This window comes from Protopterus annectens, chromosome 3.part1 (assembly GCF_019279795.1).
Source record: "Protopterus annectens isolate FY-2018-M chromosome 3.part1, PAN1.0, whole genome shotgun sequence".
Lineage (NCBI taxonomy): Eukaryota > Metazoa > Chordata > Ceratodontiformes > Protopteridae > Protopterus > Protopterus annectens.
Window position 1 is genome coordinate 201,853,515 of NC_056732.1, and position 24,345 is coordinate 201,877,859.

A 24,345-nucleotide genomic window follows, 5' to 3' on the forward strand; every position below is an offset into this window, starting at 1 on the left:
AGGATGCCATGTAGCCCAGGGCCTGCAGAATTTTTCTTGCAGGGAGCTGGGTTTTTGTTGCCATCATTTTAAAGTAATGAGTCAGTTGCCTTTGCTTGTCTGGCGTGAGATAAGCCATCTGGGCCGTTGTATTTAAGCTGGCACCCAGGAATATTATCTCTTGAGAGGGCACTAGTTTTGATTTCTTTTCGTTTACTGTGTACCCTAGGCAAATTAGCAATCTTTTTACAAACGCCAGATGCTTTAGAAGAATATCCTTGCTCTCTGCTTGAATAAGGCATGTCGTCCAAGTAGGGATATATTTGAATTCCTTTTTGTCTGCCAGGCATTTTGTGAAGACCCTGGGCGCAGTAGATAAGCCAAAGGGCAGTGCAGAGAATTGGTAATGCATTGAGCCTGCTATGAATGTGAGGTATCTTCTGCAAGATTGTCTGATTAGGACATGCAGGTATGCCTCCTTGAGGTCCAAAGTAACTAGCCAAGCCTTCTTGCCCAGCATGGGCAGAAATTGCTGTAGTGTTAACATTTTGAATTTTGGAACATCCAGGAAAGTATTCAGGATTGACAGGTCCAGTATTGGTCTCCAGGCTTTGTCCTTTCTAGGTACTAAGAAAAGTCTTGAGTAAAATCCTTGTCCCTGTTCTTGCTGTGGAACTTTTTGAACAGCTCCCATGTCCATAAGAGCAGCAATCTGTATTTGTGCCTCTGCCCATTGGTTTTGTGGCAGGTCTGGCATACCTTTTGGTTTTGGAAATGTGTGGAAGTGGAACCTGTAACCCTGTGAAACAATATTCAGCACCCATTGGTCCTGGGTGATCATGTTCTAATTTTTTGAGAAAAGTGCTAGCTTTTCCCCTAGGGGTGCTGTCAAAAGGTAAGTGCTTGGCATTTGCAGAGGAAAGTCATCGGGACTGTTTCCTATAAGGTTGTGATTTGTCTTCCCCTCCTTTGGGGGCTGAAGCACCCCACTGGTTAGGTCTGTAGGAGCCTTGGGGCTGAGATCTGCCTCTTGGGGGTCTGTATCTGCCTCTTTGTGGCCTGTCTGACACTGGAAAGGACCAATTTTTTGAAGGCCAGTTTCTACTAAATCTAGGTGGTTGAACCTGTAAGAAATCATTCACTGTCTGCATTGACTTTGCTTTATCCTCCATTTTCTTTAACACCTCTTCTGCCTTAACACCAAACAAAGTAGCATGCTGTAATGGAACATCCAATAATTTTACTTTAACATGGTCAGGTAAACTTTGTTCTTTCTACCAAGCATGCCTTCGAATAACAGAGCCTGTAACTGCGGCTCTACAAGAAGCTTCTAATGAATCAAAACCACATTGCAGAGTATGCTTTCCCACTTGTTCAACTGCATGCAATAAATCCTGCATTTCCTTACTGTCAGGACTTTCTGTATTTAAAACCATTTTCTGTTTTAACAATGACATGAGGTAGTGTTGGTATTTAAGCATGTGAAATTGACAGTTTAAAGCTTTTACAGCTAAAGTAGCAGAAGTGTAAACTTTTTCCCCCCATCTTTCCAGAACTCTGGAATCCCTATCCGAGGGGACAGGATTTTTAGCAGTGAAAGCCTTAACCCCTTTAGGACCCTGAGAAATTGTTTTTGGGTCTGCAGCTGGGTTTTTGTAAAGAAATGTATGAGAGTCAGGGACCCTGTAGTACCTGTCTGGCATGACTGGTGCAGGGGGTATAGAATCAGGAGACAGACTGGATTCAGAAAAAAACATCATCAACAATATCAAGCACAGGGGTGATAGCCAGGGGCCTGTGCTGAGGCAATAAAAGGAAGTCCTGGAGCCTTTTCTTGGATTCTGAATAATCCTGGCTCTCCCAATGCGAAAGCTCCCTCATGGTGTGCAGGGTTTCCCCAAAAGAATAATCCTCAGGCGGAGAGGCTGAAGGTATGGTCTCTTCTGCATTAGAGTCCTCATAGGGAAGGAGAAAATATCCCTGATCATAAGAGGAATCAGAAGAAATGGAAACCTGGTCAGAGGAATCATAATCAGTGTCTTGCCTAGACCTTTTGTCAGGAGGGGGATGTGAACCCCTGATTTAAGTAATAAGGTCTTCAGCCATTTTAAGCATCTGTTTCTTTGGCAGGGACGACTGTTCTGGAGAATGCTGTACTTGTTTCCTTGTCTTTAATGGTGTTTTTGACTTTGCCTTTGTTGCTGTGGTGGGCTTAATTGTAAGCTGTAAAGGTCTGAAAACACCCTCAGAAGCCGATGTCTTCTCAGCGGCTCCGGACCCATCTGAAGGTATAGTTTCCGTAGGCCCAATACCTTGAGTTTCCACAGGCCTCGGTGTCTCCACGTGGCTGTCAGTTATGGCCTGTGGCTCTGAGGTAGCGGGTGTCAGGGGCTGCGAAAGCACCTCACTGAGAACCAGCGACTGGCCTAGAAGAAGCTTCGTCGTTGGTTTTGGACCTCGGATGCCTGTCCTTTTCTTTGTCTTTGCGTTTTTTATAAATTCCGGTTGTCGGTTGCTCCGAAGGCATTATGTAATTAAACCTTCGGCCAAAGTAATGTAAAGCAAAATCAAACAGACGTTTAATAGTGCGTTTACTGAATCTAGCACAAAACCGACAACTAGTAACGTCGTGGTCAGGGCCTAGGTAAGGAATACAGTAAGAGTGAAAGTCCTTATGAGGTATTTGCTTCCCACAAGAAATACAATTATTAACTTTTACTGACATCAGTCTGGAGCAAGAAAAAGTTTCCCCAACGGGGTACTTAGCTTTATTGAAGACTTCGGTTCTGAAACTCAATTTAGAAAATCTCAGGAGTTGGCTGACCGGCACTTGCGAACTGTTTTTGCTTTGGGCACTGTGCGGCAAGAAAAACTGAAGAAAATGGCATTGGTTGCAATTTTTATACCCCAGGCGCAATGATGTCAGGGAAGAGGCGACAGCAACCGACGCCGGACCAAGACTTTGGAACTCGGGCCGACTGCGGGTCTACTGCCAGCAGGATAACCCAAGTGTAATAACTGCAACAGTGAAACACTATGAACATCTGTGAAGTGCTTGCAACGCATATAGCACCGCTCTCATCTCCAGAACATTGATGTACAAGTGGTTCTCATGGTTCTGCCAAGTACGTTGGACCGTCAATCCTAGATAATGCCCCCAACCCCATCTGGGAGACGTCCGTGGTCAAAACTGCATTTTCTTGAGGAGGAACAAGCGGACAACCTAAAAGAGGTTGTTCCGTATGCAACCACTATGTCAGATCCTTCTTGTAGGTGTTTGTGATGAGAATCTGATGAGACAGGGGAAGATCCTGTATTGACCGTTGGGCAAATAGTAGCCACCGAAGTACTCTCATGTGTAGATGGGCTAGAGGAACTAACAGAATGGAGGAGGCCATACTCCCTAGGACTTGAAGGACTACCCTGGCCTGAACTTTGTGACTGTTTAGCAAAGATCTGACTTGGTTGTGCAAAGATTCTACTCTCTCTGGTGTTAGTTTTGCTGACATGGTGGGTGAGTCTATTTCTGAGCCTAAGAATACAATGTGCTGCGAAGGAGATAAGGCTGATTTTTTTAGGTTTACTGTGATGCCTAATCTGGCGCACAAGGAAAGAGTCTCGTCCCTGGTTCTGATCAGTTGATGCTCGGTGGTAGCAGTGAGGAGCCAGCCATCTAGGTACGGAAATACCTGGAATCCTTGACATCTCAGGTGAGCCGTTACCACTCCAATGCATTTGGTGAACACTCTGGGGGCTGTAGTGAGGCCAAAGGGCAGTGTTCAAAACTGAAAATGACTGGCTCCCAGCCGAAAGCGTAAGCGTCTTCTGGAGCACCTGTCCATTTTGATGTGGTAGTACGCATCCTGAAGATCTATTGAGCACATACAATTGTCTTTCCCGATAAAGGGATATATTGACTGCAGAGTGATCATTCAGAACTTCGATTTCTTTATGGACTTGTTGAGTTTGCTGAGATCTAGAATTGATCTCCAGTCCCCTGTCATGTTTGGGACTAAAAAGAATCGTAATTTCCAGATCCTATTTGCTCTGCGGGGACTTCTTGGATGACTCTTTTTTGCAGCAAAGAGATGACCTCTGATGCTGCGCGGTCTAGTTGAATGGGTGGCACATCTGGAAGAGACCAGTTTACCGGGGGATTGGAAACAAAGGGAATCAAGTAACCTCCAGATATTATGGTTTGCACCAAACAATCTTGTGAAATGTCTAGCCAGGTGCTTGGGTACAGCAATAGATGACCCCCGACTGCCTCCAGAGATGGACAGTCAGGCAACCCCTCAGGGGCGATGGAAGGGATGATCAGAAAAGGTTTCTCTATCTCCCTGGTGCTGCGGACCTCCTCTGATGCGAGGATGGTGTCTTCCATTATATCCTCCCCCTCTGCCCCTAGCGGAGGGCTGACCTTGTGCCTGAGGGAAACCTTTTTGGGATTTACGGAACCACATTTTCCCTACTGTTTGACCCTCGGAAAAGGGTCTAGAAGGAAGGGAGAAACGGACTCAGACAGCAGATAATGTTTTCCCTTCCTGCTCGCACCTGGTCAAGGTCTCTTTCACCTGATGTCCAAAAAGAGATGAACCATCAAAAGGGACGTTGGTGAAGGAAGACTTAAAGGATTCTGTGAAATTACAAAGACGCATCCAAGAATGTCTCCTACGAGAGACTCCTGCTGAGGCTCCCCTACTCACTCCATTCGCTGCATAGGAAATCAGCCTCATGGAGGAGTTGGCTATCGATGTAAGGGTAGAGAGCTGCACAGAAACCTTATCCATGGATCCCGCAGCTACTGAATCCTGAAGGGTACCTCCCACCTTGGAAATCCCTCTGAAGTCAAGTGAAATGGGTAAGGAATTCAGCGATCTCAAGGTAAATGCCACTTAAGAGAAGGTATGCTTTCCATACCTATCCATCGTCCTGGACTCCTTGATAGGAGGAAGGATATTGGAAGATGTCTCAGACAACTCCTTCTTGGTGGCCACTGCTACCACCATAGCATCAATAGGAACCCATTTGGAAATAAATTACTTATCTTCTGGTGCAGTCATAAATTTGTTTGGGCTCCTCAGGACAGGCTTCACTGTGTCTAGGGAGGTCCAGGCTTTCCATGATATGACCCGCACAAGCTGGTCATAAGGCGGTGTCACCCTGGAGGTGGAAGGTCGGGAACCAAAGGCCTCAAGATACACTGATTCGTCCTCAGTAGGGTTAGAGGTCTTCCAATCACCCCTCTGTCTGAGGATTTCCAGGATGTCAGAAAAAAAAAGAGACATCCTTAGAGGGGGATCTAAGGGACCCTTCTGATTCCTCCAAATGAATGTCAGACTTGACAGACTCAGGTGAGTCAACATGCTTCCTTTTACACAGTCTCTTCTGAGGAAGCTCATCAGTGGGATAATCTGGGGAGGTCTCGGAAGAGGGGGGCACCTCCAATGGGGGCTGCTTGAGTCTCTGGTTCCCTATGCTGTAGGGGTGGGCAAGGGAGAAGAGGTTGCTGCCAGATGCTGGAGGGACATCAGTTCCAAAGGTATGGCTTTTGCAGAAGATAAAGCCTTCTCTATTGCTTTGAAGGCCTTTCTTCCCCACTCTGAAGAAGACCGCCACTCCGAGGAGAGGGATGGTCAACTCCGAGCAACGGGGAAGGGCTCAGAAGCAGATGTGGAAACCGAGCTGAGTCGAGCCGAAGCGCTGAGAGGGAGGGTCGGTTCAGAAGAAAATCCAGGGTGACTATCCCCCTCAGAGTCAACTTGAGAGAGTCGGCTCCTAGATCCCTCGGCTCCAGACTGAGCCACTGAAGAGATAGTTATCAGTTCCGAGGAAGCAGGAAGAATCCTCGGAACCAAAGGATCCAACATCGAGGAACTTGAAGTGATTGGCTCAGAGAGCAAAGCAGTCGGAGGAGGAGCAGTGGACTACAAAAGGGTTGGCTCCGAAGCCTTTGGGTCCGGAGGGGCCAATTTTCTTGCCAGAGCTGGGTCAGAAAGCAACCTCTTCACCACCCGCTTGATATCCTCATCTGAGAGTGTCCTGGAGGATCAGGTGGAGACAGAAGGAGATCTCCTCCTCTCCAAAACAGGAGGTCTCAAGGTAAGTGAGACAGGATCAATCTCAGGTAACTGTCTCGGTACCGAAGGTTGCCTCGGCACCGAAGAGACCAACGGCACCGAGACAGAAGAAGCTGAATCGTAGCCAGAACTCCTTGGCTCTGTCATTTTAAGCTTTTTCGACAGTTCTGAACCTGGAGCCAACGATTTTTGTTTGGTCGTCTTAGGAGCTGTCTGACCAAGTTCCAGCTGTTCCTGTAAGGAACTGGTCATAAGACCCCTATCTATGAGTTTGCTTTTGCTCTCATTAAGAACCCTAGTACTGAAGGCATGGCAAAAAGTACAGGGTTCTTGTAAATGGGCTTCGCCTAAGCAGTACACATAGCTAGTGCGACTGCCTGTCAGTGACATCTTTTATGAACATTTATGACATTTTTTAAACCCCGAAGGGCGATGGTCCTTGTGTTCTCTGTACTTTTCTTTAGACATGCTAACGAGAACAAACTAATAAAGCTACCTATGAAAAAAGATAACGCTAACTGTACTAAGAAAAAACTATCTACCGAGGTAAAAATACCAACAAACAGTAAAGATAGAAATTTAGAAAGATTCTATATATATATTTTTTTTTATATAAGAAACACTCTGGGAGGAAAGGCCCTCTAACTTAAATGGGCACCTATGGCCCTCTAACTGAAACGGGCCATACAATCCTATGGAGGGTAAATAGGGATCAAGTACTCAATACAACCACACAATATGAGTTATTAAGTATAAAAGTAAAAGATGAAGAAAGGTGGTGAAAAAAGAACAAGATCTAGTAAAAAAATCTGCTACTTAGCCAATGAGCCCGTAATAAGACAACCTCAAAGCTTTCGCGGCAAACAAGATCTGGGGAATTGCCGTGAGGCATCATGGGATGGGGGTTAACCTCGAGCCAGTAAAAGCTCTCTAGCATTAGTATCGGCCAAGTCGGAGCCGAATATCAGCTCCGAACCCATCCAGCAAGAATTACAGCGAGATAGGACTACATAACATTAAGTATTTAACAAGTAAAACATGAATCCAGGAACTGATGGTACTCCTGTACAAGTTTGGAAGCTAGGAGGGAGAACATGATAAAGATCGGGAAGGTTTTAACATTAAAAAAAAAAAAACAAAAGCGGTGTGGGGGGGGGGGGTACTAGTTTCTTTGAACAAAGAGGGCAAAGACCCTTCAGACACAGCTTCATATAAACCCATTTCAATTTCAAACCATGATTATAGAATGTTTAGGTCTGTAATAGCTAAGAGAATTTGAAAGCAGTTGTCAAAATTAATAGCTACGGATTAATGCAGTTTCCAGGAAGACAGGGAAGCATTTGACAACTTTAATAGAAGAATGATGATTCAGTGGAAAGCAGATTGAAAGAAAATGTTGCAATTGTTCGTGGGTTGTTGCAATTGTTGATGCAGAAAAAACATTCAATTCAGTTAGCTAAAATTTTATGATTAGAATAATAGCAGCATTTTTTACTCCTTAAAAAGAATAATAAAGTTAATGAAGAGGATACAGAGTTCCTCTCAGACAAGCTGTGTTTGAACAGTGGGACCAGGCAGATAGGCAGATATGTTAATTTTCCTTTTTGTTATTCATTTTTTAGAGCCATTGTCAAGGAAAATAAGAAGTTATGTACCTACCATAACGTTCCATGTTAGTTGTCTTCTTCTCGCCTTCTTTCTTGCTGGTTGGGACTCGGCCATCTACTAAAGCTTGAGAGCTATTTACTGGCTCCAGGCCTCCCCATATCCCACAATGCTTGGCGCTAGATACCCAGATCTCGTTTGGCAGAGCTAACACCATAGAAAATTTTCAAGGACACCTGTCCAAACTACAAGGTTTATCTACAGTAGTAAAACAAAGGAAGGACGTAACCCAGATAAGAATTTGCCAGAGGAAGAAGGCCTCAAAAAGGGACTCTTCTTGGTCTGTTCTGGCTAGGGGGAGGGAGGGTGGGATGCAAGAAAGAAGGCGAGAAGAAGACAACTAAAATGGAACATTATGGTAGGTACATAACTTCTTAATGTTAAGTTGTCTATCTCGCCTTCATTCTTGCTGGTTGGGACAGCATCCCTAGCACCTTAGTCCTGGGTGGCTCATTGGAACAGACTCTTGAGCACAGTGGAACCAAAATCAGCTCTACTCCTAGAGGCCATATCCAACTTATAATGTGAAATGAAAGTATGAGGAGTGGCCCATGTGGCTGGAACACAAATAGATTCCATTGGTAGTCTTGCTTGAAAAGCTACCGAAGTAGCTAACACTCTGGTGGAATGACCTTTAGGTTTAGTAGGGAGTTCTTTATGTCTCAGTTGATAAATCAAAGTCATAATAGTGGACAACCACCTGGATAAGGTTACTTTAGAAACTGGCAGTCCCCGTTTGCCCTCAGCATAGGACAGGAAGAGTTGGTCTGATTTTCTTGTTTGCTTAGTCCTATCCAAATAAAAACGTAATTGCCTATGAATGTCCAATTGGTGTAACTTTTGTTCAGCTTTGTTCGAATAGTTAGGAAAAAAGACAGGTAGATCAATAGCCTGATTCAGGTTTGTTTCGGAAGGTATCTTGGGCAGAAATGAAGGATTAGTCCTGAGTGAAACTCTATCCTTATGAAACACAAGGTAAGGTGGACGAATACAGAGGGCTTGAAGTTCCGAAACTCTCTTAGCTGAGGTGATGGCTACTAAAAAGAGAGTCTTCCAGGAGAGTAATTTTAAGGAACAGGAAGCCGCAGGTTCAAAAGGGGGAAGAATCAAGGAAGTTAATATCAAGTTTTAATCCCACGGAGGTGGGGGATCTCTGACCGGGGGCCTAAGCAAAATAGTCCCTTTAAGAAAGGCCTTGCAAAGTTTGTGGGACATGATGCTGATTTCTGACAGGCCAGCGTGGAAATCTGCAATAGCAGCTAATTGGACCCTAATGGTGGCAGACGAGGAGCCAGCTTGAAAAAGTTCTGCTAAAAAATCTTGAACGTGATGGACAGGGGCTGTAAAGGGATCTATATTCCTAGCCTCTGCCCAGAAAGAGAAACGTTTCCACTTACTAGCATAAGTCTTCCTGGTAGTAGATTTGTGTGAAGAAAGGATGATTTCACGCACAGGCTGAGAAATATGTGGAAGCCTGGCTAAGGTTGGAAGTGGAGTAACCAAGCCGTAACGTTGAGAGACTGAAGGGATCGGTGCAGCCCGCCCGACTGATGGACCAAGAGGTCTGGCACTGGGTCCAGATTCCAAGGCTGCTCCAGCAGGTGATGATGCAGGAATGGGAACCAAATTTGTCGAGGCCAGTAAGGGGCAATGAGGATCATCCTGGATCCCAATGCGGTCGCCTTCTGAATTAGCAAGGAATTAGGGGAAAAGGTGGGAATGCATACAGAAGACCCCGGGGCCAATCGTGAACTAGAGCGTCTCTAGGGGAGTGGCCGGGAAGAGAGTGAAGAAATCGTCGCACTTGTTGTTGAGAGGAGTTGCAAAAAGGTCGCAGCAAGGTTGACCCCATCTGCGGAAAATTTTGTCCGCTACTGACTGATTGAGAAACCACTCGTGAGGCATGAGAATAGCTCTGCTTAGCCTGTCCGCCATGACGTTGGACTTCCCGGGGATGTGCGTTGCTATCAGAAACCGTTGAGAGGAGATCGCCCACTGCCAGAGTCTGAGTGCTTCTCGACATAAAGGACAGAACTTGGTTCCGCCCTGCTTGTTGATGTACCACACTACAGACATATTGTCTGTTTGAATTGCAATAGTCCCGGTGGGCAGGGTCCTGAAGAGCTTGCAACGCTAAAAGCACCGCTCTCATCTCCAAGACATTTATGTGCAGGTGGTACTCTAGAGGTTGCCAAGTGCCCTGGACAGTCCTGCCCTGAAAATGCCCCCCCCCCACCCGATCAGGGAGGCATCCGTGGTCACTGTGGCAACAGGAAGAGGAAGAACAAACGGTCTGCCCTGGAGTACTAGAGGGGAGACCATCCACCAAGCCAGGTGATCTTTGCATGATTGAGTGATTATTATCTTGTGAGACATCGGCAGTTGCTGAAAGGACCATTGGGTAAAAAGCATCCACTGAAGAATCCGCATGTGAAAACGAGCCAGGGGAACTAGTATGATTGCTGCTGCCATGAGACCCAACGTTTTTAGTACAAATCTGGCCTGAATCCTCTTGCACTGTAGTAAGACCTGCACATGCCGGCGAATGTCTGACACTCTGTCTAGAGGAAGTTTTGCGGACAGATCTTTTGTATTTAATCTTGCGCCTATAAAGGTTATAGACTGACAAGGAGACAATGCAGGTTTTTCGAAATTTATTGAGATACCTAGCTCGGAGCAAGTTTGGATGGTATAATCCCTGGCTCACAGTAGCTGATGTCTGGTGGAAGCAGTAAGGAGCCAGTCGTCTAGATATGGAAACATCTGGAATCCTCGCCGTCTCAGGTGAGCCGTAACCACTGCCATGCATTTGGTGAACACCCCGGGGGCTGTGGTGAGACCAAAGGGCAGGGCTCTGAATTGACAGTGACTGGCTCCCAGCCGGAAGTGGAGAAACCTTCTGGAGGGCCTGTCCATTTTGATATGGTAGTACGCATCCTGAAGGGTCTATGGAGCACATCCAATTGTCCTGACCCAAAAAGGGTAGAATGGACTGAAGCGTGACCATCCGGAATTTCTTTCTTTGAACAGATTTGTTTAACATGCTGAGATCCAAAATGGGTCTCCAGTCCCCTGTCTTTTTTGGTACCAAAAAGAACTTGGAGTAAATTCCGGATCCTTGCTGGTCTGCTGGGACTGGCTGGATGGCCCTTTTTTCTAGCAGTTTTGAAATTCTGGCACTGCTTGTTCCCTTAGACTGTGTGGAACATCTGGAAGGGACTTGGTTGTTTGTACAGGGGTGTGGACAAAGGGGATTTTGTAACCCTCGGATATGATGGACCTTACCCATTTGTCTTGTGGGAGGAGTTGCCAGGCTTCTGGGTACAGTGACAATCTTCCCCAGACTGCCTCCGAAGGTGTACAGTCGGGCAGACTTTCAGGGGTGCTGAAAAGGTTTGTCAGAGAAAGATTCTCTGCTACCCTGATTTTGCGGACCCCTCTGCCCATCGGGCGGCATCTATTATTGTTCCCTCCCCTGCCCCTGGAGGGAAACTCACCACGTGTGTCAGCCACAACTCCCTGGGGTTTCCGAAACCACATTTTCCCACTCTTCTGACCTTTAGGGTATGGTCTAGAGGGAGTACAAAAACAGACTCCCATGGCAGAGAGAGTCTTGCCTTCCTGCTCACACCTGGTAAGGGTATCCTTCACCTGTGGTCCAAACAGAGCCGAACCATCAAAGGGGGTATTGGTGAAGGACACCTTAAAGGGATCAGCAAAGTTACATAACTGCATCCAGGCATGTCTTCTCAAAGCCACGCCTGTACCTGCGGCCCTACTTGCCCCATTGGCTGCATAAGAAATGAGCCGCATGGAGGAGTTGACGATTGAATTAAGGGTTGCCAGCTGGGAGTTAATCTCATCTTGAGCCCCCACAGCTGATGGATCCTGAAGGATATCACCCAGTTCCTTGAGAAGATCCCTTTGAAGGCGGGTGAAGTGGCACAGATAATTCAGCGATCGCATCGAAAAAGTCGCTGAGGAAAACATCCGCTTCCCGTACCTGTCCATTGTCCTAGACTCTTTATTAGGTGGATGGACAGGCACCGAAGGGTCAGCCAACTCCTTCTTCGTGGCTGCTGCCACCACCATGGCATCAACGGGGACACCTTTTGTCAAAAATTGTTTGTTGGGTGGGGCTGTAATGAACTTAGTGGGCCTACGGGGAGTTGGTTCCACTGTGTCCGGAGCTGACCACGCCCTTCGAGCCACTACTTCCATGAGTGGCTCGAAGGGTGGAGACACCCAGGAGGTGGAAGGGCGAGAACCAAACGCATCCAGGTATACCGACTCATCCTCGGAAGGGTTAAGGGCAGTCCAGTTCCCCCTCTGCTTAAGGATCTCTAGGATGTCTGAAAAAGAGACATCCTCAGAGGGGGATCTTGGAGACCCTACCGAATCCTCCCAGTCGGTATCAGACGTGACTGACTCGGGGGAGCCGACATGTTTCCTCTTACATTTTCTCTTCCGAGGGGGCTCCTCTGAAAGACCAGGGGAGGCCTCGGAAGAGGAAGATACGCCCAATGGGGCAACCTGGAGTGTCTGTTCTCCATGCTTGGGGTCACGAGGGTGGGCAGAGACCGATGCAGGCACCATGGGGGGAGGAGCTGAAGGGGCCGATCGAGGAGCCGACTCAGGAGTCAGCACGCTCCTCATGACCTCAAAGGCACCCCTATCAGGCAAAGCAGAAGGTCCCCGCTCCGAGGAGACATGAACCCCTCCCGGCACCGAGAGGGATGGCTCAGAGGCCGATGTCGGGGCCGAGGTCACCTGCGCCAAAGCCCCGAGAGGGAGAACGGGGTCGGACAAAGGTCCGATGCCACTCGCCCCCTCGGAGCCGACGAGGGAGTCCCGGCGCCCAGATCCCTCCAAGGAAGGAACCAATGAAGAGATCGGAACCGATGAATGAGCCGAAAGGTGTGGTATCGGCTCCGACATTTCCAAGATTCGAGCCCCAACCAGCTCCTGCTCCGAATGTAAAGGGGGAGTCGGAGGAGGAATTGCTGAAGACACCGGGACAGCCACAGTCTGTTGAGAAAGGCTGGTTAACATTTGGGCCAGGGCCTGCGATTTAAGGAGTCTACTGACCACCCTCTCCAAGTCATGATCAGATAGCCTGGAGGACCGAGAGGAGTGGGACCTATGGCTTCGTTCAGATTGAAGCAATGGTGACCTCGGAGCCAAACAAACCGATTCTAGGGAAGGGGACCTAGAACGTTTTCGGCCCAAAGATGGTTCCGACACTAAAGTCGGGGCTGATTGAGGTCTAGAGATGTCGGCTCCAGCCGGAACCGAAGAGGAGGAAGATGCTCCGCCTGGCGACGGCTCCGAACTGGGAGCCAACAGTTTGGCAGGCTTTGAGGATTTCCCCGACTGATGCTTCACCGGGGATCCCTCTGGCTTAAGTAAGCCTCTCAAAATAAGCTTGTTCCTATGCTCCTGCAGGACTCTCGGGCTGAAGGCATGACAGACTGAGCAGGAGTCCTGCAGGTATAGGGAACCCAAGCAATACACACAAGAAGTGTGACTGTCTGTCAGCTGACAGCACAAGTCACACTTCTTGAAGCCTGAAACGTTAGTATCCTTGGACATACTGGCAAGGGGATACTAAATAGAGAAAAATTAAACTAGTGCTTAAACAAGGCACACAGAAACATTCACACACCCGCACTAGTTAATATACAAATACTATAAGGCTAAACACTACTCCTATTAAGTACCAAAGGGGTGGGGAAGAAACAAGCGGGGGGGGTGGAAGAAACTCTCTAACAAAAAACGAGTTTCCTAAGTGGGATAAACTAGGGGATACACAGTCTAACTACACTAAAAGGGAAGACTATCTAAATATACTAAAAATACAAGATAAATTTTTAGCTAATAATACAAAAAAGGAATAATACGACCCGAGCCAGTAAAAACACAACCTCGTAGCTGAAGCGGCAAATGAGATCTGGGTATCTAGCGCCAAGCATTGTGGGATATGGGGAGGCCTCGAGCCAGTAAATAGCTCTCGAGCTTTAGTAGATGGCTGAGTCGGAGCCGAGGATCAGCTCCGAACCCAACCAGGAAGAATGAAGGCGAGATAGACAACTTAACATTAAGGGACTCTCAAAAATTCAAGGATAAAACAGCTACAGTAATAAAAAAAAATTGGCTTTACTCACAGAGGATATTTTGTTCTTGATAAATCATGAAAAGGACATTTCTGTGTTGTGGAACAGTGAGACAGTTTCAAGTCTTTTTAGGATATAAAATAAACGCAGATAAAGTTTACAACAGCCACCCCTGAAAAGAGGCTATTAGCCTAGTCGGACTAATCTGGACAACAAAGGATGGAAGTATACATAAATAAATAGTAAACTATGTATCTACACATAAATTGATTCAGCAACATCTACCATTTATGGGGTCAGGATAAGATTTAGTATTTTTGTGTATGGACTAAAAATAATTATTTTGTGGCAAAGAATATATGGAAAGAGACACAGCAAATGATAATACAAAAGTGAGATGCTGGAAACTCTTATGCATAAAGATGCAAGTAGTGGAAATGTTTTTAGTCCCCTTAGTTTTACATACAGCTCAGGAATATACTTATCAAGCACAGGAGGAGATGCAGACCATAATTAATAAAGAATTGAAGGAATTAATTTGGAAGGGAAAGTGGAATAAACTGATTCACTCCATATTACAAAGTAGTTTAGGATTACCTGATTTGAAGGTATACTTTACAGCTACCCAGTTAAAGTTCACATACATAATAAAACAAGCATGAGGTTATAAATCAAAGTAGAAAAGGCGTGATGATGATGGAGGAGTTGGGAAATAAGGAGGGAGTAAATGCAGGTCCTTAAGAAGGATAGCAACAACTATACAGTTTATATTCATAAAGAAGAAGAATGTTTTCTAAGAACTAAGCAAACATGGAAATGAAGGAAGGAGATTTTACAAACAGGAATGACAGCACAGGGGAATACAAACAATAGGCAAGAGGGAGCTAGAACTTACTGGAGCAAATTAGCAACGGAACCAAGGTACTGGGAGCAAAAATCTAGACAAGGAAAGGTAAAAGGATGGGATGAGCCCAAGCTGAAGTTTGAACTACAGATTAGAGATTACCTTCCCTACGAGGGACTGACAACAAGAGTAGAGGCAGACAAATGAATAGGAGTGTGTTAAGTGAAAGCCCACATCTGGTAGAGTTTTTAGTTGAGTTCAGAGCAGAAGCTGTTGTTACAAAACATTCCATTAGTATGGTAAATAAAACACTGCACGATAACTGTAAGAATAAATCAGAGGCGGTAGGAAAGGACTGGAAAGAGAGTAAGAAAAGAGAAACTAGAAATGCAATAAACAAAGGATCAATGGCAAACAAGAGTCCACAAGGTTTAGGATGTTTTGCTCAAAAGTGCTTGCAAAGGTATTTTATATTTCAGTCTTCAGATAATTCTTCTAAATGTACATGACAAAAATTCCCTACAGAACACTTTGTCAGAAATGTTTTAAAGCAAATGGTTAAAACTAAGGAAATAATTCTGCTGAGACGGGATACAGGATAAGAACTGTCCAAAGTAAAACCTTATTAAGTTTAATGCTACTTGCTGCCAAAATAGTAATAACTAGAAAATGGAAATCAGAATCTAAAACTGTAACTAAAGTATTGAATACTTTAAAGGAGATGAAATAAGAGGTGGGATCTTTAGAAAAGGAAAGGCACAAATTGCATAGAAATAAATGGAAATTGTGGGAACAATACACGGAGAATAATGATGAGTAAGAGAAGCGAGTCTTCTTGGGTAGGAGTCTATCAGCACGGCACATCTTTACTTGGCAATATTTGCCCACTCTTCCTTGCAAAAGTGCTCCAAAACTGTCAAATTGCGAGGGCATCTCTTGTGCACACCCCTCTTCAGGTAACCCCACATATTTTCTATTGGGATTTAGGTCTGGACTCTGGCTGGACCATTCCAAAACTATAATTTTCTTCTGGTGAAGCCATTCTTTTGTTGATTTGGATGTATGCTTAGGGTCACTGTCGTGTTAAAAGATGAAATTCTTCTTCATCTTCAGCTTTCTAGCAGATGCCTGAAGATGTTGGGCCAAAAGTGACTGGTAATTGGAACTGTTCATGATTCCCTCCACCTTGACTAAAGCCCTAGTTCCAGCTGAAGAAAAGCAACCCGAATGCATGATACTGCCACCACTATGCTTCACCGTGAGGATGGTGTTCTTTTGGTGATGCAAAATGTTGTTTTTGCGGCAAACGGTTTGGAATTGTGGCCAAAAAGTTCAATCTTAGTCTCATTGGACCATAACACATTTTCCTACATGCTTTTTGGAGACTTGATGTATTGTTTTGCAAATTTTAGCTGGGCCTGGACATCTGTGTAAGAAAAGTCTTGCATCTTGCAACCCTACCCCATAGTCCAGACATATGGAGAATATGGGAAATTTTTGTCACATGCAGTACACAACCAGTACTTGCCAGAATTTTCTGCAGCTCCTTCAGTGTTGCTGTAGGTCTCTTGGCAGCCTCCCTGACCAGTTTTTGTCTTGTCTTTTCATCAACTTTGGAGGGACATCCAGTTCTTTGCAATGTCACTGTTGTCCCACATTTCCTCCACTTTTTGATGACTTTCTTCACTATGTTCCATGGTATATCCAATGCTGTGGAAATTTTTTTGTACCCTTCTCCTGACTGATACTTTTCAACAACGAGATCCTTTTGATGCTCTGTAAGCTCTCTGCGAACCATGGCTTTTGGTGTAGCAGGCAACTGAGTAAATGTCAGGAAAATCCTACTAGGACAGCTAAACTTTAGTTGGGGTTAATCAGAGTCTCTTTAATTGATGGCAGGTGTGTACCCAAGAAGACTGAATGCTGTAATTAAATCAAAGGGTGCTTCAACGAAGTATAAGTTTACAAAGTATTAGTTTAAGGGTGTACACACACAACAAAGTATTAGTATAAGGGTGTGCACACTTATGCAACCAGCGTATTGTACATTTTTTATATTTTTCCCCTAACAGAGTTGTTTGTCAATTGAACTTTACAGGTTACATTAAAAGGTGGGAAAAGTTTTGAAATTATTTATTGTGGTCTCATTTTTTACATCACAAAAACCTGGCATTTTAACAAGGGTGTGTAAACTTTTTATATCCACTGTATGTAACATAACATCATAAAGGAAAGCAGTACAAAAAAAAAAAAAAAAAAAAAAACGAGTCAGCAAACCATTCAAATAAAAGTTGCACTAACACAAATAACTTGTAACTTTCACAAAAAACTGTTATGCATGTGGAGGTAACAGATGTCATCCTGAAGCATGTTATATGCAAATACTTACAAGTAGGCTCTTTAAATTTTGCAAATTGTAAACATGGCACTTTTCCAAAACAGACAGGAAAATTTTCTCTGTCTGACCATTCTGACTTTTCTTAGGAGATCTGAGTACATCAGCTTACAAAGAAGTCCAAGATAGTCTATTCTAATCTGTTTCTTCACACTGCCACACATCATGGCATGTAAATTTACTAGTTTACCTTCCAGTTAACAGAAGTGCTAATGTCAAGCCACCAAAAGGCAAATTACAACTTTTTAACTTGTATACACTCCAAAATACTGGTGACAATAGGGGGGGTAAATCAGCCAACAGTCCTCCATGTGCAGTGAGTGACTCTATATCATTGAACAATTAGTTTGCTTCAAAGCATTTCAGCAAGAGTAATGTTTCAGCATTGACAGCCATCACTTATCACTGTATACTCAAAAAAAACACAGTGACAAACTGTTTTACCAAACAATGGAATCTGTACTGCTACCATACCACACTTAAAACTGGACATCCATACCTTCTGACAGATATTTGGAGAAAAGCAGAGTAACAGCCCTTTGGTGTAACAATGGGGAAATTTTGCCTTACATTTTGCAAAGCACTGGGTAAGTATGCACTGCATAGATGTCGTGCACCCTATCACAGTGCACAACTCATAAAATAATCCCCACATGATGTTGTGTGCTTTATATGACCTACAATTCATTAGAATAATGATTACTACTAATGATCTGGACCCACCAGCATACCTCATAAATCTATGTATTGAAGATCATTATCTACATGATGTAGTGCCACCTTAAATGCAGCAAGTCCACCATCCATACTTTATCGCTACAAATGTCTGCTAAATTTTCTGTTACTGTTACCATTAAAGCAGTACAGTTAGTTTAGGTACAATCTTTCAATTGCCAGACAGGTATCTCTCTCTCTTCAAAACTAATAAATAGAAAAACACCAATTATTTGCTTCCATCAATGTCTATTTACTGTTTGCACAAAAGCTTTCTAGTATGATAAATGTACAGCAACTTTGGACGATACAGACTCCACTGCCACTTCCACAACAAGCACACGTAAATCAAGAGACTTCTCTGTACACACACCTTAATGTCTGCCCTAATTGCCAACAACTCTATTTTAGTATGACTTGCTGCATGCATATGTGATGAACCTTTAAGCAACTGCTAAGCACTTCCAATGCTGTTACTATTGTACCTTTACATTTACCTTTCATTCTCTGTCTATATTACCAATCGTTTTTATAGCCAACCTCTCTCTCTGGTATACAAATATTCATCTACATTCAGCCTGATATCTCTGCTTTGTAAGTGCTATGAAAGATGTGTTATGTATGTCTTTAGTAACCCTAGTAATAGTCAAAGCTATCTGGACCTTCACCATCATGGATTTTCATTAACCAGGTCCACAGTAACAAATTTGGTTGAGTTTGATGATCAAGTCCATCAAGTGCTTGATATGGGACTAAATGCTGTAGTCCTCTATTTGGACCTCTCCAATGCATTTGATACTCTAACACATCATACATCTAAAATTGCTTTTAAACAACAGAACTTTAATCCTTATTTGAGCTACTGGAATACTAACTGGCAACTGGGTCATCGTCAATGTGCAACTATCCAAGAGATTCAAACTACTTACCAAAAGGGGTAGGAGGACTCAAGGGCTCTGCCCTGAGTCTTTATTTCTTCAATCTTGTTTTTGCCACATTCCATGTTACAAAATCATGTTGCATTAGCAAATATGTAAAGGCTGCTAGACTGGTTTCCTGGCAGTTAGCAAAGAAGTCTAGGACCGAATAAAAAATTATCTAAATGATATCTCAGTAAGGACAACTAACACTGGTTTGAACTTTAGTATGTCAAAAAGTTATGTTCTTTGGTATCATATTTTAAAAGAGCAATTAATTTTAGATAGATCTGTGTTACCTAAGGTTAACGAGTATAAAGATCTAGGTACAACTATATAAAAAAATGTATCTTTTAAAAAACATGTCAATAACAAAAGAAGTAAATCTTTAAGGCAAATGTAAATCAAGCTTAAGGCTATCATTAAGATACGAAACAAATAATGGTTACACTGTACAATATACATTTATAAGACCTATTTTGGAATACAACACTCACTTTTGCAGTTACTCTAGAATGCAACTACTACTTCTTTTGGCTTTTCCCAGTTAGGGGTCACCACAGCAGATTATCTGACCGCTCATGACTGGCAATGGAGTCTTATGGTGCTGAGTTGCAAGCCCGGCATCCAACCTTCCACAGAAGGCACACATACACATGCACACCTAGGGCCAATTTAGAGTGTCCAATCCACCTAACAGCATGTCAAAGACTTGAAACTATTCAACTTCAATGGCTGGAGTGCCTTCTGTGTGGAGTCTGCATGTCCTCCCTGCGGTCGAGTGGCCTCCGAAAAACATGAGTGAATGGGCGTGCCTTTGCTGAAGGTTGGGTGTCGGGCGGGCAACTCAGCACCATAAAACTCTACTGCCATCGATGTGGTTACCCCTAATGGGGAAAAGCCGAAAAGACAAACAAACATTCCATTAATTTATTATTTTGGAGCTGTACGTGTACATGTATCATACTCAAACTACTCTCACTTCTTTACCGACACTTTTGTGGCAAAGTGATTTTGGTCTACTCCGCATTTGGGGATGAAATCACTTGGGCACTATTAAACCTATATTTGTATTCTAAGTCTACCAAGCTTAGGCATAGCAACTTGAACTTCTTAAAAAAGATTCAAAGAATCTGAAACAAATTACCTGAAAAATATATTTGACCACAGCTGAAAATTTTAAGAGTAGCTTGGATTCATGGCTGGATGTCGACATATTTAATCCCAATTTGAAGGAGTCAGTGCTTTTTCAATGGCAGTAGGGCCTAAACACAGGTCTACAAAATGTATGAACCTACATTAAGGAACTCTTTCAACTTTTGAGATTTCACAGTGTAGCATTAACCAATACCTCCTGGAGCTACACATACATTTGGAGTACTTTGCTGCTCCACTGCATGTTTCAACGTGCTTGCTACAAGTATGTACATGAACATATTTAAATCGGCAAGGGGATATACCTTTGATGAGGGCAGCTTCAATAAACTGAACCTATGATCTGAAGACAACTCACCATTACCATTTTACATGTTTTATTCAGTGCAAACATTCCTGCAATATTTCAACTGGTCATCCATTAGAATTACACCCATCATACCTCTCAACCTTTTAGCACAAGAAATATGGACAAATCCAAAAATAATGCGGGAGGCCTAAAACTAGTGACAGATTTTAAACATTGCCTTTATAAACTTGGAAGGTTGCTAGAACAACAGGTGTTGAATTAGCATGGATTTTCTGAAGGATAGAAGTCCGAAATGTAAAATGTCCGTCGTTTATTGATTTGCCAGAAAAACACAAATCATTTGAGGAAAGTCCAAAAATAAGGCAAAATCTGGACATTCAAGAGGTACAACACCCATATATACGTTTGGTTGTGTATGCATATATAAATCTCACAATTTATCTTCAAAATGTTGACAGTCATCATCGAAACCACTTCTGTGAACTCTGAATTGCAATTTCTCAAAACCTCGAACAAAGACATTCCGAATTGCAAAATCTTCCCCCCTTTTTGACCCATGTCAGCACTTGTCGACATTTCCGTCCGCTCCACACAAAATATTTGCTTTTTTTTTTTGGCTTTCTGTAATTTCGGCAGTACTGACTCCACGGAAACGTTTTGACAATGTGCACATTCGACTATGTGCTTTAAACATTTTGAAGGTAAACCAAATATCACAATTCTCATAAATTTGAAACTTAAAATGTAAACATAAACAAAGTAATTACTTTACATCACTTCCTTTGAACAAGCATTTAATATTGACCCCCAACTCAATCTAAGTGACCTATCTGCAGCTAGTACAAGTTACCATTTTACTTCTCAAATTTCTAACTTAATATTACACCCCCCACTTTTATCAGAAGTCAGAAGCCCCATGACAAGAAACAAAAATTCTTAAAAATCTTTACAACTGATACTATCTTTTCCCAAAGCATTTGATGCATCCTTATTTTTTTTTTTTTTATGGACAGTATATGTTCATTAATATGCTGCAAGATTTTGCTTGTGGTTTTACCCAAGTAGACACTCTCGCTACTGAAACATCTGACCACATAAACAAAGCCTTGTGTTTGACAAGAGTACCTAATTTTGCTAAAACGTTACTGCACATATGTGACAATTTTAAAGCTATTCCAGTGTCCATCGTATGAATGTTCAGTTAAGTTACTGTAATGTACCAGGATCAATAAAGATTTTAAAAATTAGGCATCACTTTATAATTCGTAAAGAGCAAGATACAGAATAACCATCTCTACAGTCAGTGCACAATATTAAAATGTCCCTAGCAGAATTAACTTTCAAATTTCCAGATAACTAAAATACAGTTCAAATTTAAGAACATATACTAATCGTGCTCCATGTGAAAAAGTAGAGTATGAAACCAGAGCAGGAATTACTTGTTTCTTTTCTGACCATGTCTTCAACTAAAGTTAGAGGCTTTGAAATATCTACAGTAGATCAACAACAATATACAAAAACAGCTACAAAACTTGTCAGCATTTCCTCACATTGCTGGGATATGAAGCAACCTCAAGATACGTACCTTGAAAGTCAAGTGTTAAGAATGCAAGACCAAAACTCATTTCCTCCATGCTCATTTTAAACATTAAAATGCAAAAGTTCAAAGATGGCCCATCTGCTTACTGTGTGACAATAACCAGATCACTTCACCAGACACAGCTCCTGGGTCACCCTTGAAAAGGGGACACTTGCGTCCAATGGGCTTACCTGGTCAAGAAATGATATAATTAAAAAACAAGAGAGAGTTAACAATCATTTATATTTTTCAAACAGAAATTATGATAGCACTTTTGTAGTGGAAAATTCATTTTATATACACTGTATCAATGGAGCTGGTAATCCATGTGTTTAAAACATTTTTGAAAGGATACGAAAAACGATCATTCCATGTTGCTCTCTCCACATGATCTAGCATAACAACGGCTTTGATTGTCGTGAGTAGCTTGTTCCATGTTTCTTTAAAATCCACTACTCTTGGCTTCAGGGACATTGTACTGTTTCCTTAAAGATGGAAAAATATAACCATCAAAATTTTGACACCTACTGCTGCATAATGCAGCCAAGAAATCAAAGGTTAGACAATATTATAAAATAATTTATGTTTTGTTACAAGACAGAATTGTACATTTTATAGACTTGTCACACTATTCTGCCTATGACAAACTGCTGAGCTGTGTTGCCTATAAGTAAGTACAGCAATGCTCTAAACTACTAGCCAAGAATTCACCAGGTCCCACACCAGTGAGAGAAGACACAGAGGTGATTACAGAAACACCATTCTAAAATGCAACCATTACTGCTACAGGATTAAATAAAAAAACACTTTTAAGAAAACAATACTGAAGCAACCATTGCCCTCTATTTCTTAACTATCTTCTCTAGAACAGTACTTTACCATGCAGGTACAATACCTTATAACCTAAATTATCTTGCAACGGTAAAATAAAATGTTACATAAAATTAATACAAAGTTCTTAGAAAAATACACAGAGAATATAGCTTTATAGGCATGTACTAGAGTAGCTGCCCTTACGGGCCATTTTAAGCCTAATCAGTTTCCCCTTTTTGCGCTCGAAATAGCCTATCCCATTTGGTTATAGACTCACCTTACCCATCCCATAGTCGATAATTATACATAGCCTTTGACACCACAGCAAGCTAGCCATTTGCCTCAGCAGCAGGTGGTCGATTCTGCTGTGGCCAATTTTTAGTACTCAGACCACTCAACGTTTACCTTGCATCCCTCTGGTATAGAACCTACAGCCACTATGGACCGGGGAGTTAGCCACTTCCGCTGCAGCTGATGGAGTCCCCTCAATGGGTAAGGGAGAGCCACTCTTGCCAGTCCTGAGACAGGGAACAGGGAAGGCTTCCTTGCTATGTCAGAATGCTGTGCACATCCCTGGGGAAGTAGCGACTGCCATTAGTAACACGGTTAGCCCCAACTTTCCTGTCAAAACGAAACAGAAAACCAAACGGGTATCTACACCTCCCCAAATTTCTTTAGATAGGAATAGTTTACTGGTACTAGCTCATAGCTTAATTTGGGTGATTAATCCTTCTTGTAGAGTAGTTTCTGGTAAAAGAAAAAGAGACATCTTTTTTTGAAGAGATTCAAGATTCTGAATCTGAACAGGAAGATGCAGGGATGGATTCAGGGTTTTGTTCTCAGATTTCTGATCCAGATTCACAGGACAAATTTCTGATTCTTCCTGTTGGGGTTTCTGTTTCTCTGACACTACAGTTAGAATGTCCCACTGTTTACAGTTGGAGAGCACTGAGGTTTTTCAGTCCCACAGAAAATACCATGAGTTTTTATAGAAGGATTCTCCCGAACCTAAACTCACTCCCCCTGTCCTGTCTGCTTTAGAAAACGCATGTCTTACTGCCTGCAATTTTCCTGACAAGATGTATAAACTTCCTCAGTCTTTTAAATTTGTATACACTATTCCCAAACTTGACCCAAACGCTACAGCCTTAGCTGACTCCACTGCTGCTAAGCACTTAATTCCAATTCTACTCTTTCTAATAAGGATGGGAAAATAACTGATATGTATGGTAAAAAGTGTATGCTTCAGCAACTTTGATCTTAAGAATTTTAAATTGTCAGGCTCATATGTTAAAGTTTGTTTCAACATATTGTGAAAGTATGCAGAATGGTTTATCTACAGTTACTTCTTGTGAAGAAAAAAAAAGTAAAGTTTTGTACCTACCATAAATGTAGATGTCCGATAGGTATGCATCTGCAGTCCTTACATATGGGTTGTTCTGCCTCAGGCAGCCCTTTGGTCTGCCGGATTCCAAAGTCTGGGTCCAGCGTCGGCTGATGTCGCCCTCTCCCCGACGTCAGAGCGCCTGGGGTATAAAAGCATCAGCCGCCCAGATGCCAGGTGCCCTCTAAGGAAGGCTAAATTTGGAGAGATGCAAAAAATTCCAAACATGCACAGTAATATAAAACAAATACACCATAATAGATAACCCCAGCTAGCTATATGAGGGATAAGTACCCAGGAAATACCACAGAGGGGAAGGAGGGAGGGTAAACCTGACTGCAGATGCATACCTATCGGACATCTACATTTATGGTAGGTACAAAACTGTACTATGTCC

At 43.0% G+C, this 24,345-nt stretch overlaps 1 protein-coding gene across 3 annotated transcripts in view; it reads right to left on the bottom strand.

Annotated features, from left to right (window-relative positions):
* Positions 1 to 24,345, bottom strand: part of CUL2 (cullin 2) — a 2,069,186-nt gene that overhangs the window by 1,929,909 nt on the left and 114,932 nt on the right. For all 3 annotated transcript variants that reach the window (XM_044066711.1, XM_044066712.1, XM_044066710.1), the window contains exon 2: positions 22,107 to 22,236. In XM_044066711.1, the coding sequence (XP_043922646.1) occupies positions 22,107 to 22,225 (119 nt within the window). In that variant the 5' untranslated portion in view covers positions 22,226 to 22,236. The remainder of the gene's footprint in view (positions 1 to 22,106; positions 22,237 to 24,345) is intronic.